The sequence below is a fragment of the Solea solea genome, chromosome 21, assembly GCF_958295425.1.
Source record: "Solea solea chromosome 21, fSolSol10.1, whole genome shotgun sequence".
Taxonomy (NCBI): Eukaryota; Metazoa; Chordata; class Actinopteri; order Pleuronectiformes; family Soleidae; genus Solea; species Solea solea.
The window spans coordinates 9,337,683-9,351,236 of NC_081154.1; the positions used below are offsets into that span (position 1 = coordinate 9,337,683).

At 39.4% G+C, this 13,554-nt stretch overlaps 1 protein-coding gene across 2 annotated transcripts in view; it reads right to left on the reverse strand.

Annotated features, from left to right (window-relative positions):
* Window positions 1-13,554, reverse strand: part of LOC131448185 (ankyrin-3-like) — a 121,069-nt gene that overhangs the window by 102,669 nt on the left and 4,846 nt on the right. The window contains exon 1 of one of the 2 annotated variants that reach the window (XM_058620370.1): window positions 3,896-4,072. The exons of the other annotated variant lie outside the window; for it this stretch is intronic. Within the exon in view, the coding sequence (XP_058476353.1) occupies window positions 3,896-3,958 (63 nt within the window). The 5' untranslated portion in view covers window positions 3,959-4,072. Of the gene's footprint in view, window positions 1-3,895; window positions 4,073-13,554 lie in introns of those variants that run through there. 2 annotated transcript variants of the gene reach the window in all.

The window sequence follows — 13,554 nt, forward strand, 5'->3', positions numbered from 1 at the left end:
GACAGTATTGACATTGGAGAGGGTGTGGGATGAAAATGACTGAATGTGGGCAGTCATGTTACATAAGCAAATAGTCCACTTCTCTTTGCTAAAACTGCACAAAGACATAGATGCATCATGTTTATGTGCTGCTCCATCTAACAGATGGGATTTTTATTTTTTTATTTTATTTGTTGTGGGTTCATGTTACATTGTATTTCGGGGTGTGATATTTTAATTAAATTAAATTATTAACACAGATGGTCACTCTGTGGCTTTTTAAAATAAAGTTTTTAGAAAATCTTGGGCAAACAAGTAACATATTTGGCATCCACACTAGTTGCACACGGCATTTCCAAGGTGTGACATCCCATATTCATTTATTTACAACCTGAGCTCATACTGTTGGATTAAAGATACATATTCTCAGTGTTTTTGTACACATAAATCTCAGTACAGTCAAAACTGACACTTGATATTTAATGTACTTCATTTCTCAACATGATGACTAATGTCCACAGTCCCAGAGCTGTCCCCTCACGTCCCCCCCTGTCTCCCAGCAAGTCTCTGGTTGTCATAGCTGCATCCATGAACTCACCTGCTAAGCTTTCAGTTCCCACATATGATGGCTTTCCCTCTTCCTCCTCCCAACCCTGTCTGTCACTGACCTAACATATAAGCTCAAATGAAAATCATAAGGATCACTCATTTTGCATTTTGATGATACACTGCGAGTTTCATTAATTCATGCACGCTCTACTTTTCTCTTTCGCTCTATTTTTCCAGAATAGCTTTCAATATCTTTACAATTTACTGCATGTTAAAACAGCATTTTAATCATTTAAAATGAAGAAAAACCAAAAGTTGTATTAAAAAACAAACAAACACAGTAGTGGTACACAAACACTGGATTTTGCATGTTAAATTTGAAATTTGAACAATATAAAACATAAAAAATTGGTTTTAATTTTTCTCTCAATGTCCAAAAACAGGCCAAAAAATGGAAACTCTTTCCTCTGGTGACGGCTTCCTGCAACAGCGCAAGTGAAATTACCGTAATAACCACATGTTGCTTTGACTGCAACTTATCAGCTTTCAGAAACCATCGGAATAGCACAAACCGCCATGTAATTACGGCCGGATTTAAAGAGGTGAGTGCTTTTACTTTAATAAGCATTCACCGTCGTGTAGGCTTCATTTACAATTGAAGCCTACGTCTTCAGTCCTCACAAAAAAAACACCCACATCCGAGCATGCGGTTGTTCTTTTAATACGTGATGTTCCTGGTTACTCATTCACACGGTTTGTGTTGTACTTCGTCGTCTTCACTGTGGTTTATCACCACAGACTCGCCGTGTCCGTCTCTGTCAACAGGTGAAGAGCGGCAGCAGCTTATTCTCATTGTTCCCCTCCCTTTTTTTGTTTTTTTTTGTTTTTACTTCCTGTTCACCCGACATTTATCTTGTCGGCTCATTCTTTTTATAGCCTTCCTTCTACTTTATGTATCGGATTTTCCTCCTCTTCACTCTCTGCCTACCCTTCTATCGTTCTTGCTTCTTCCCAAAAACCGAGACCTCCTTTTCTTCCACGTTCATTCTTCCCTACATACTCGTAATCCATTTGATTCCCCCCCCCCCCCCCCCCATGTTCTCCTCTCTTCTCTCCCATTAATCCCTGACTGTCTCTTCCCCACAGGATCACAAGCGACATTACAGTCATATCTCATTAGTTGAGTTGCCATCACAGCACAATCGTGAGCAGTAAAACCAGCTCCTGTCTCTCTTCTCTTGGTCTTTCTCTCCATTTTATCTTTTGTCTTCCCTCATGTCCCTTCTTCCTTCATCCTGTTCGGTTTCATCCCTTGGCGTTTTCTTCTGCTCCATCTCTTCCTCCAGCCCCTTCTTTGGCTCCTCCTCTAATATTCTAGTCCTTTCTCTCCAGCTCTCTTCACCTCTGTGTTTAAACAACATAACATAACCTAAGCCAAAAAGACAAAATACCGATATTAAAAGGACTTAATAAAGCATATATGGCCTCTATACGTTGCCTTCTTTGTCCACTGGGAGAGACAAGAGCACCTGTTACACAGAACAAATAAAGGCTGAGTGTGTGTGTGTGTGTGTGTGTGTGTGTGTGTGTTGCATATAGGGAGACAATTAAGAACAGCTGACTAAACATAAAGCTGAAATGTAAGGTGCCTAGCCAGCAGCCTTTTCCACAGTATTATAGGCTCTGCAGAGGAAACAAACAAACACACACAGGCAGTGCATAACACAACTTTCACAACACAGTAGTTATTCAATTTTCTGCCTGAACAATGCCGCTGGTTTGTATGCGGAAAAAATAATAAAACAAACGATGTACACACTTGAACCAGGATTTGTATCAAAGTGAAAAGTCTGCAACTGAAACGAGCCGCCTTTAAAAACACATAAATCAATAATTAATGCAATCACTGTGTTAGGTGGAGTTGTTAGCAGGGGTCATTTTTGAGCTTTGACAAGCACAACTGATGTAATTAATCAACAGAAAGACATGTTAAGTACATACTGTGTAAACTTGGCAAACAGGCTAAAACATGGAAGCACTGCAGAAATAAAGACAACAGCCCCAGTAGTTATGGAGTTATGAGTTACGGATATGGATCATCTGCCATATCTCACAATGGTGCATGTGTCACAGCAGGACAAGAAGGTTGCTGGTTCGCGTCCCAGTCTGAGCCTTTCTGTGTGGAGTTTGCATGTTCTCCCCTTAACCCACATGTCCAAAAACATGCAGAGGTGAATTGGACACTCTAAGCAGCCCCACAACCCTCATGGATCTAAAATCAGATTCCCACAATGCAATACCCCTATCATTATAAGCATTGTGTCAATATCCCTCTTCTCTTTGTTTTGCTTTTACTTCCCATCTGGGATTACACACACACACACACACACAGAGCCTGACAGCCCACTAGAAGTATCCATGCTCTGCTAAATCACAATAAACCCTTTTTAATCATTGAATGAGCAGTGAGAAGGCTTTTTTCTGCATTACATCATGGTACATTAATGCCATTTTGACTCATTCATGATGAAAAGATGATCGATGCTTCCATGGATGCACAACAGCTGTCAGTTAAAGAAAGACCACACAGCCGTTTGTGTATGATTCAAACATCTGGACTTCTTTCTTCACCTTCCTCTCTCAAACATGATGTCCCATTCTGCGTCTACTTAACCCTTTCTTTTATTTTCCATCTTCCCTGATTACTTCCCTCCTTCTTGTCCCTTTTTGCTTGGTCATCTTTTACTCATCCCTTGAGTATCCCTCTTTTCCACTTCTCTCAATCCTTTCATTTTCTTGTCTCTCTTTCCTTCATGGCCACTCCGGTTTCACAACAACCACACCTTGCTGTGCAAAAATCACTTTCAAATGAAATAAAAAAAAAAGGACTTTACAAATCACAAAATATCCCAGCATCATCATCATCACATCCCATGCCTACTTTTACTACAATTAACAACCTGCACACAGGAAACAGAAGAGCAAAGACGACCGTCTCCTCATAATGAATTAAATGCCTGAAGAACAAAGCCTAACTAACCATTAGCATCCCTGCTGTGTAATGATGGTGATCGGTTATCACATCAGTTGTCACAGGATGTGACAGCATCCAGCGCCATGAAGGAGCTGCTCTTTGGCTACAAAACCCACAAATATGTTCCTCACAAAAAGGCAGAAGGTGTCAAACATCCTCTCGCACACCTCTCGTGTGAAATCAGGCATACGTTTGTTTTAAATTCGCCAACTTTCCCCTGAGTAATACACAAAGCAAGTAAAATCACATCATCTGACCGACTAACAATGGAATTGTTCCAACTGAAGCAGCCACACTGTGTTGTTTACAGACCCAAGACAGGCTTAATTTTACCTTCTTGCCTTTCTTCTTACGAGCCGACTTCCCCGTAGCCTTCTCTTTAACCTCCTCGCTCATTTCAACAGCTGTGAGAGACTCTCAGTGTGTGTGTGTGTGTGTGTGTGTCTCAAACAGCTGTGTGTGTATGAGTCCAAAAAGAGGGGTTTTCTTTAATCCAGCATGGATGAAAAAAGAAGAGTGGAGTGGCAGCCACTCTCAATGTGCACTGAGACCAACTCGCTCAGCTGCTCACACCCACTTTCACACACACGCACTCACAGACACACACACACACACACACACACACACACACACACACACACACTGTGTCCGCGAGGAGAGAAGCCAACAAGGCTGCCCAGCTGGAGCGATGGAGAGACGCACATTCTCGTTCTTTCTCTCCGTCTCTCTGAATTTGAGACTCTTTTTTTTTATTTAATCATCCACAGACAAACACACACACACACACACACACACACACACTTCTACCTGTCCATGACTGCTTCCTCCCACACACTCCACAAGTGAGAGCAGAGTAGCAACAAGCTACGGGGGCTTGAATATTAATAGCAATCAATACCAGCTTAAACGTGTGTGTGGCTGTACATGTCTTTAGTGGGCTGTGTGGACCAACTGTCAAGCAAACCTATCTTTGTGAGGACATTTTGGCTGGTCCACACAACTAGACCTGGATTTAGAGCTAGGGTTAGCATTGCATTACGGTCAAAGTGTGTGTATGTGTGTTCTTGTATTTGTGAGGACCAAAAAATGTATACACCATACAGAGTGAGGACATTCTGGCTGGTCCTTACATCTTTAAAGAGGTTTTTTGTGGATTAAGGCCTGGTTTTAGGGGTATGGTTAGAATTGGGATTGAGGTTAGTGTTAGGGTTAGGCACTTTGTTGTGATGGTTAAAGGAATACTTCACCAATTTGCATTTAGCTTTGTATTACTAGAATAGGGCTAGTATTTTTGAAAAATTGGGAGGCACAATTTTTCAAAAATACTACCCCTATTCTAGTAATACAAAGCTAAATGCAAATTGTTAAAGTATTCCTTTAAGGTTTTGGTACAGGGCTAGGGAATGCATTATGTCTAGGAGGGTCCTCACTATGATTAAAGTGCAAACATAGGTGTGTGTGTAACTCTGGTATTCCTTATGTTGTGGGGACCTACATCTGTTTACAGTCACATTATGGGGACTTGTCTTCCTAAAAAAACAAGTCCCCATAACGTAAATTACTACATTTTAAGACATGCTGAGGTTAAGTTAAGGGTTAGGATTAGGCCAGTAGTAATTATGGTTATGGTTAGAGTAAGTATCCAAGTCAATGCAACGTCCTCTGAAGTCATGGAAACCAGCGTGTGTGTATTTGTTAATAGTTTTGGAGAAATTAATATATACTGTTAAATGTAGAAAAAAACAATCTCAATGACACATATTGTCATAGAGCTGAATCTGTAAAATTGAGCACCAACGACAACTGATTTACTGACACAACAGTGCAATATACTATTTCATATATATATATATATATATATATATATATATATAAACACATTTTATCCTTTAATATGTGTAAAATTGCCACTACAATATAAAAAAAGACAGATAGAAGATGTATCAATAAAACATAAGAATGTAGCCTCTAAACAAATTGACGTGAAGGTTTTACAGTGAGACAGCGACAAGTAGTCGACTTAAATGACACGGATTCCCTCTCTGTCTGTGTAAAGGAAGCCGTCAGACATCAGCCTTCCTCTTCTTCACTATTCTCTCTCTGGGGAGGGAAAGAAAGACTGATACTGACAAACAAGTCTCTGTGTATTTATTGATCAGAGAATCAGTAGAAGTGAAGAAGTGACTGGTTTGCAGTTGCCAAGCTTCACCTGCTCCTCCACCACCCATGATCTCCATGATCAATAACGAACAAAGATGGAGGCCGATCACTGTGGATTATTGCCGTGCGTCTATACGTGCACTTTTGTGTAAATGGATCATGCCAATGTGAACCAGTTTGCCCAATACTATTGTAACTATATACTTTAAGAAGCAGAGGAATTCAAGGTTTGTAATCGGAGAGAAGAGTGTGCTCTCACACACCAAACTGAAATATGCTCTGTGATGTAAAATTACACCCCTGTCATGCAGAATAATGCAGAAGAATGTACCGTGTTTCACCTGGGTGTGGTGGAGTCATGGTTAATCACTACTTTGTGAAAACAAACGTGTCCCAAGCCGCACAAATCCATTTGAAATAAACACTAAGCGCCGAGTAGGATTGACCAAAGGAAAACAAGCAAAAGGAAGAGTTGGATAAGTAAGAAACAAGTAAACTGATTCCTCTGGGAGCAACAAGTGGTGTCTGGACACTTGTTGTTTTGTATCAATGCTGTTTTTTGCATTTTTGTCTCACCATTTATTGAGACAAGATTTCAAGTTTTAACTGAACCATTTTCTGACATCTTGTGGCCGACTCTTGCAATTACAACAACCAAATGAGTGATTCATTCATTTCAAAAGAAGCTCTATATTGTTTTCTGGGTGAGTTTTTTTCTTAATCTGAAAACTGGAAGACAAACAGTGGAGTTAACAGGACATAAAACAATTAAGTGCAGTTGAAATAAAAAAAACAGTGCAAAATGAAAATAGTCAAGAAGTGAATGTACCTCAAAAGTGTATTCAAGCTGAAATACTGGACATTTTTTTAAATTATATACTATACTTGTCTAACATAAATCAAGAAAGAAACAAACAGTTTATTCTAAATTTAAATAGAATAATAAATGTATGATTTCCATGTCAATAAAGCAGCACAGTTCCATTATTCTTCACATTTGTGTAAATTTGGTCTCATAAGAACAGGTACATTTATGTAATGGTGCGTGTGTTTAAATGAGCAGCATCAGAAGCAACCAAACAAGGCAATACTCATTTTTTTAAGCCTGCCATTAAAGGCCTAGTGAAAGAGGGATTGTTTCAGAAGTCCACAGTAAGTGATCCATAACTGTGAATTATAATAAGCAAACAGAGCCGGCGGTTACAGGAGGCAGGGGTTGCTAAGTGCCAGTGGGTTGCTAATGAGGCTGGATAAATCAACCCAGTATTGAGATACAGTCCGTGTAGGCAGGTGTTTACATGACTATGGAAAATTGGAGTGTTTTTATAATGTATAGCTGTGTTATTTCACAGAGAGCGAGAGTGAAACAGAGAGAGACGGGAGACAGATGGGGAGGATCAGAGAGAGGACAGAGTAAAGAAGAAGGCCGCTCATCTATATTTAGCTTTATGCTTACACGGCGAGGTTTGTATGTTACATTCCTCATCACAGCGAAAGCGGTCATGTGCACGTCTGAAGCAGACAAAACGCCAATGTTTGGGTGGTTTGTGTCACAGAGTGTGTGTGTGTGTCTTCAGTATTTGACAGATTATTAGTGTGCAAGTGTGTGTGTGTCTGCTGGTGAATGATGCACAATAAGCAGCAGTAAGTGGCTTTAACTCATGTGGTGAGGAGACAGTGAAATTTGAATCCAAGTGTCTGGAGCTGTTCAGTACTGTCGTGGGATCCAGTTCACCTGATATTCTGGGTTGTTTTTTCCCCTTATTTTACAGTTTTCTTGCTCAACTTCACTCTTCGGGCCATACTCCACAAGAACAGAGACATTTCTTCTATTTCTCCGTGTGGCAGGAACAAGAACAAAGAGACTTCTGCCCATACTTCACCCTAGAAACACGAGTGCACAACTCCTGGGAAGTTTCTGAATGAACCACACACACACGCCAAATTTCTGGCCAGTTGCACAATACTTGTCAGACACCACACAAGAAAAAAAGTTCCGGCCAGATGATGTGTCGTGAACGAGCTGCAAGAAAATAATGATGTCATGGGAGAGAGAGAACAAATGTCTCTGTTCTTGTGGAGTACGTACAGGCCTTAGATGTGTGATAAACAGCGATGGAAATCGGTATCGGTCTGATACTGGTCAAAATCTATCGACAGATAAAAATGTAAAATCCAATACAATCTAAAAGTCCTTGATATTATATGACATTCATCGTGATAATGAATTATCGATATAGATTGCTTTTATTGTAAAAATGTTTCCAAACCCCATTTGAAACGTTAACTATACCATAGAGAAATAGATAGAAACAAATAGGGATACGAATAGTGGGCCAAATCACTTGATCGGATATATCGGACAGATAAAAATGTGATTTTTGGATACAATCCTATGCTTCACTATGCACAGACTGTAAAAATGTAACTCAAAATCAGCAAAAAGCATTTTAGCTTGACTCATCATTCTCTTTCATTAGCTTTCTAGTGTACATGTCACACCAGTTTTCCCATGACTCGACCATAACTTTAGGCCACAATTATAAACACACTCTACAAACTTACATGTGTGAAATTGACTCAGTGTTTACTAGCTGTCTTTCCCAGACTTTTTAAATACACAGCAGAGCTGTCAGCAAATGGCTCAGATGTTCACACCTACCCATGTTTGCACAGTGACAACAGGTGGTTGAGTAGTGACAACTAAAGCTTTCTCTATCACAACTACACTATCCATGGGAAAGACCATGAGATGGAGTAAAAAAAAGCCAGGGACTGTGTTTTGAAAAACATCCAAAAACCTCTTTTTAATTTCTCACATTTTAGACATTATTGTCAGTGTGCACTGGAGGCTAAAGGGTACAGGCTTGGTAGGTGGATAATGGATGCAAACCATGATCAAACCACAGTTAATACCTGAACATGAAAGACAAATTCCTCTTTCAGCAAATTAATTTGAAAAAAAAGGTGCTTGTGGTCACAATACACGATTGTGTAAAATATGGTATAAGGTCTGATGTCACCAAAAGAACTCGTAGTGTGTACAACAACCGGTAGGCCTGTGTCTGCTTGTCTGAGTGGGTGTTATCAACGCCAAACACTCCATTATTGCAGAGGCAAACTCTTGATTAAAGATAAAGGCTCTTCATACGGATGAGGAGAAACTGAGTCAGAGTCACAAGTTTTATGGGTGTTCTTCTCACAGACCTTCATATATATATATATTATACTGCTGTACCACAAAGAATGTATCACCATGTCGAGTTTAACCGAGCAACAGCACACATTTGATACTGCAACACAAATGGGACGATCTAACTTTTTTGTTTTAAATGAAACACTGCCATTGTCATCATTCAAATACAGGCTGATACTTGTGCATGATCATTCTCTGCTGATGTCAGTGGTTTATGCTTTGAGGGATAATGTGGAAAACAGTTGTAGGAAGTCATGTGACAGAGATGCTGATGCGAGTTAAGCATCTACTGACTGCATCACGAAATAAAAGACGGGACAAGACTTGTTCCCGGTTTTTCTCTGCAAATACGTTTATGCTTATGATCTTTCCTTTCTTCTACATCAGTATTCGAGTCAGTAAATCCCATTTCACAATAGCCTTTTTTAACATATTTTTCCATTAGTCTTTTAACTCAGAAAGACAAATCCAGTGCTGTGTGTAATGTAATGAACTTTTGTTTTCCTGTTTTTTCTAAAATGAGAATGCACATATTCCAAATGTAGCTCATGCAAACCATCGATCACTTTACTCTTCAGATTAATGACATCTTTTGATAAAGTCCTGATAATGACCAGCCGGGGAGGAAAGTAATCACTCAGTTCATACTTGGTTGCCAGGGGCATTGCCATGGCAATGGATGGATCCCGATGGTAGCAACTATAGTGTTGCGTGATTTCTCCATGACAACCCCACAGACTGTGAGACCTGAACCAATCAGAGCTCTGGAAACAAAGTTAACAAATCTCTTTTCTCACACACACACGCAACATACTCATTCACAGAGAGTTCAGCCCACTTTTTTGAATGAGTTGTGAATTTTGAGGCCGACCCAGATGTCCTTGAACAAATATGACTTTGCAGAGTTATATCATAGACGTTAAGACTTAAAACACAAAAATGGAGAAGGAAAATAAAATGATCTCCAATTAAACACATCCTGAAGTTTTGAATAAATTATACAAAAATAATAACTCAAGATATTTAAACTTTGTGCCTGAGGAAGTTCCGATGTGTTTGGTGCCTTATAACAAACCAGTCAGATGGGACACTTCTTGCACAACCCCAAATAAATACAAATGTTGGATTAAAAGGTTAAAGAACACTGAAAAAAAAAGAAAAAGAAAGGGGCTCATTTACACAGAGGAGAAGGAACCCCTCACACACACACACACACACACACAGACACACAAACAGACAGATGACCAGTGAGAAAGAGCAGACACACAAACACAAGTCACAAAGAGACAGACTTTCCATCCTTCTCTGATTTACAATCCATCTTTGTCTCGGGACTGGCGCACTAACACAATGCTAATGGCTGAGAAAAGGACACAGTTCCACGCCTAAAATGGTCTCATCGCCAACCCAAGTCATCCGCATGCTGATATGACCAGACCTGGAAACTCTGATTGTGACTCACTTTCTACCACCAAGCTGATTTCCATGGCCCTCCTTCAACTTTTCTACTCATATCCAGTCACATATTCATAATTTCATTACAAAGTCGTCAACTATACTAGCATTTTTTACTTTGGTACTCTTCTCTGCAGCTACTAGAGAAATGCATGATTTTTTCATTGTCCTTGTGACCTGGCAACAACGGCTTTATTCAACAGCTCTGGAAGCGACTGGTGCCTTAATGATTTCAGTGTTTTTATTTCAAGTTAGAGAGCTGTGCATTTCAATCAAACAGGGGGACCGTTGTAAAATGTTTCCATAATGTCCTTCATCCATAATATTGGATTCAAATTCAAAAGCCTATTATTTGTTAAAAGGTCAACAGGGTGTTGGTGGGTGAAGAAAGATGTTTTAGCTTCGGTCATCCACATCCTACCAAACGGAATTAAGAATTCTGTCAGTGGCAGTTCCATTATTAAGTGTTTCTGGTTTGACAGAAATACTGTACAGAAACAATTAATGCTTTAATGGTGGATGGTGACCATGGTAGTTGACCAAGCTTGCTATTTTTTTGTAATAAAAATGTGCATCTCTGTCCTCCAAGGCCGCACACAAATCAGTTTTAAATTATATGGTATATTAAAATTTGCAACAACAAAAAAAAGGAAATCCAGGTTTTCAAGAGGTTTACAATGGAAGGAACTTGTGATTTTCCAGAGGAAAATTATTAAATAACAGTTAAAGCTCTATTGGGTAGCAGTGTTTTCACGTTTTTATAGTGTAAAAAGTAGTGTATTGTTTTATATGCGACACAAACACACAGCGGTGAGCAAAGCAGTTGTTTTCTGTGTACTGAATCATTAGAATCAGTTAATTAAAAAAAGATTAGCTCAGTACTTCCTGCATGACCGGAGCACAGCTGACTCCGTCTGACGCACTCACTGAACTAAAATACGGCTGAACGAGTTGTGATCGAGCTGACGATCGCCGGTTTTCGGCAGTGCTGTCTCTAAATACACCAGAATCCTCTGTAAAATATTAAGATTTTAGACATTTCCTTGCTAAATGCAAGAGATTAATGGATGTTTTCAGGGATTTAAGTCTTTTTAACTGATCTACAGTTCGGCATTGTGCAGTTTGATTCTTGTGTCGGACGCCGCGCTCATGACTCTTCCAGTGAGGACACACTCTGATCACACTCTGGGCTCCAATACTGCAGGGGTAATTCTACCCCTGCAGTATTGGAGCCCAGAGTGTGATCAGAGTGTGTAAGGAAGACAAGGAAATTTCCCCTCAGGTAGTAAGTGAGCCTGAGATTGAGTAAATGACTCCCACTACAACTAAGAAGTAACAATAGAAGCCATGCAGGACCTGGAATGGAGTATTTCTATTCAGCGTGGTATTAAATTACTGAAATTACTGAATGCTTCCTTCAGCACTGCCACTGCCCAGACACACACTTACTGGTCTAAAAGTCTGCAACATTATCAAATTAATTTCTGTACCTGATAGAAAGGAATATAACATAATAATACACGGTTATAAGCCACACTGAGGAAACCATTCATGGGAACGCTGAGCCATTCAGACAGATACAGTACAACAAGCTCAGACTATAGTGTCAGCCAGTGCTATGACCCTGTATGTAGTGTTTGAGTGAGTGGGTGTGTATTCTAAGTCATTACTGGTTACACACTGGTACTCTTTCATTCATCCATTCATTCATCCGTTCTTTCAGTGGGCAGATGTTCAGTAAGTTGCAGATGTTTTGTCACTGCACTGCTAAGCAACAGGGTCAGTTTTATTCCATGTAGACTTTTGTTTGGCTTAGGGCTGAAATAAATAATCCTTTTTGTTCCAGTGATAAATGGCCTTGTTTAGAATGAAATAATCTGTCAGTGTTTAACGGCTAAAGTTAGACATTTGTGCAAACGAGGACAGTTAATCATTACGGTCTGATCCTTCATCAGCAGTTTTCAAAACAAGTGTCATGTCATCATTTTTAGGCGTGTTTCAGCCTTTTGTTACATGTTGCAGAGACTGTCCCATAAATTGTAACATCTAAAACCACTTTTAATCTCATCTGCACCGAGTTTCCGCCGGGCTGTTTTTAAAGAACTGCATGGAAACTAAATCTTGGGAGATGAGCCGAGCCCTGCACAGATAAGATGAACCACACATTAACGCGGTTTCCTCCGACATGGACGGATAATTTACTCTTTGATCTGCAGGAAGGAAGAAAAACTTTTATGACTGTGTAAATATCCTAGTCAGAGAAACACTGTGAACTACAGGTGACCCTGCACTAGAATGGTACTCCACCAAGGAGAAACAGAACAGAACCAGAATAGAAATACAGGAGATGTCTGATCATCTGCACCAAATGTGTTTTTTTTTGTTTTCCACACAAATGATTACTTCCTGCAACATGTCATATGTATTCCTTTTTTCAATTACTGTATTTAACCAGGGAAAAGTCCCATTGAGATTAACAACGTCTTTTTCAAGGGAGAGCTGGCCGAGACGGGTAGCAACAGAAAATAAAAAGTCATGCTGTCAACATAAAAGACAAAATAAGACAATATATACAGTATATCAAATTAATTTATTATGGTGATGTATTTTTGATAATTGTTAGAGTAGAAAAGTCTCCCGATATTGTAAGTTAGCCTTGGCTATAAACCGTATATGCAATGCACCTGTGATGTGTTAATTTTAACCCAGCCTAATAAACTAATAAATACATTTAAAAAAATGCTGCTAAACTGAATGAAAAGCACTACTTCTATATGTATGTACAGTATGTATGTATGAAGGATAATTTATCTTATTTATATGGACAAACATACTATTCAGTGCCTCAAAATAGGCTGTAAATCATTAATAATTAGAAGAGAGCTCATATCTGTGTCAAGGCTAACAGCCGTTAAAGGAAAAAGGTCTCAAACATGCCCAATAATTCAGATCAGATTGATTATTTGGATTATGCCTCATCGCAGGTGTAAATATTCCCACAACACTTTATGCACCGACTGTAAGTTTTTATGTAACCATGGTTTACTGTGTGTCAGGCTGAGTGAGACACAAACTAACACGCTCTACAGAACAATTAGAGGCAGACCAGTTATTAACCAGTTGGGTTAATGAATTGAGCTAATTCCTGCTGCTATCAGCTGATTATTATTTAACCCTTCAT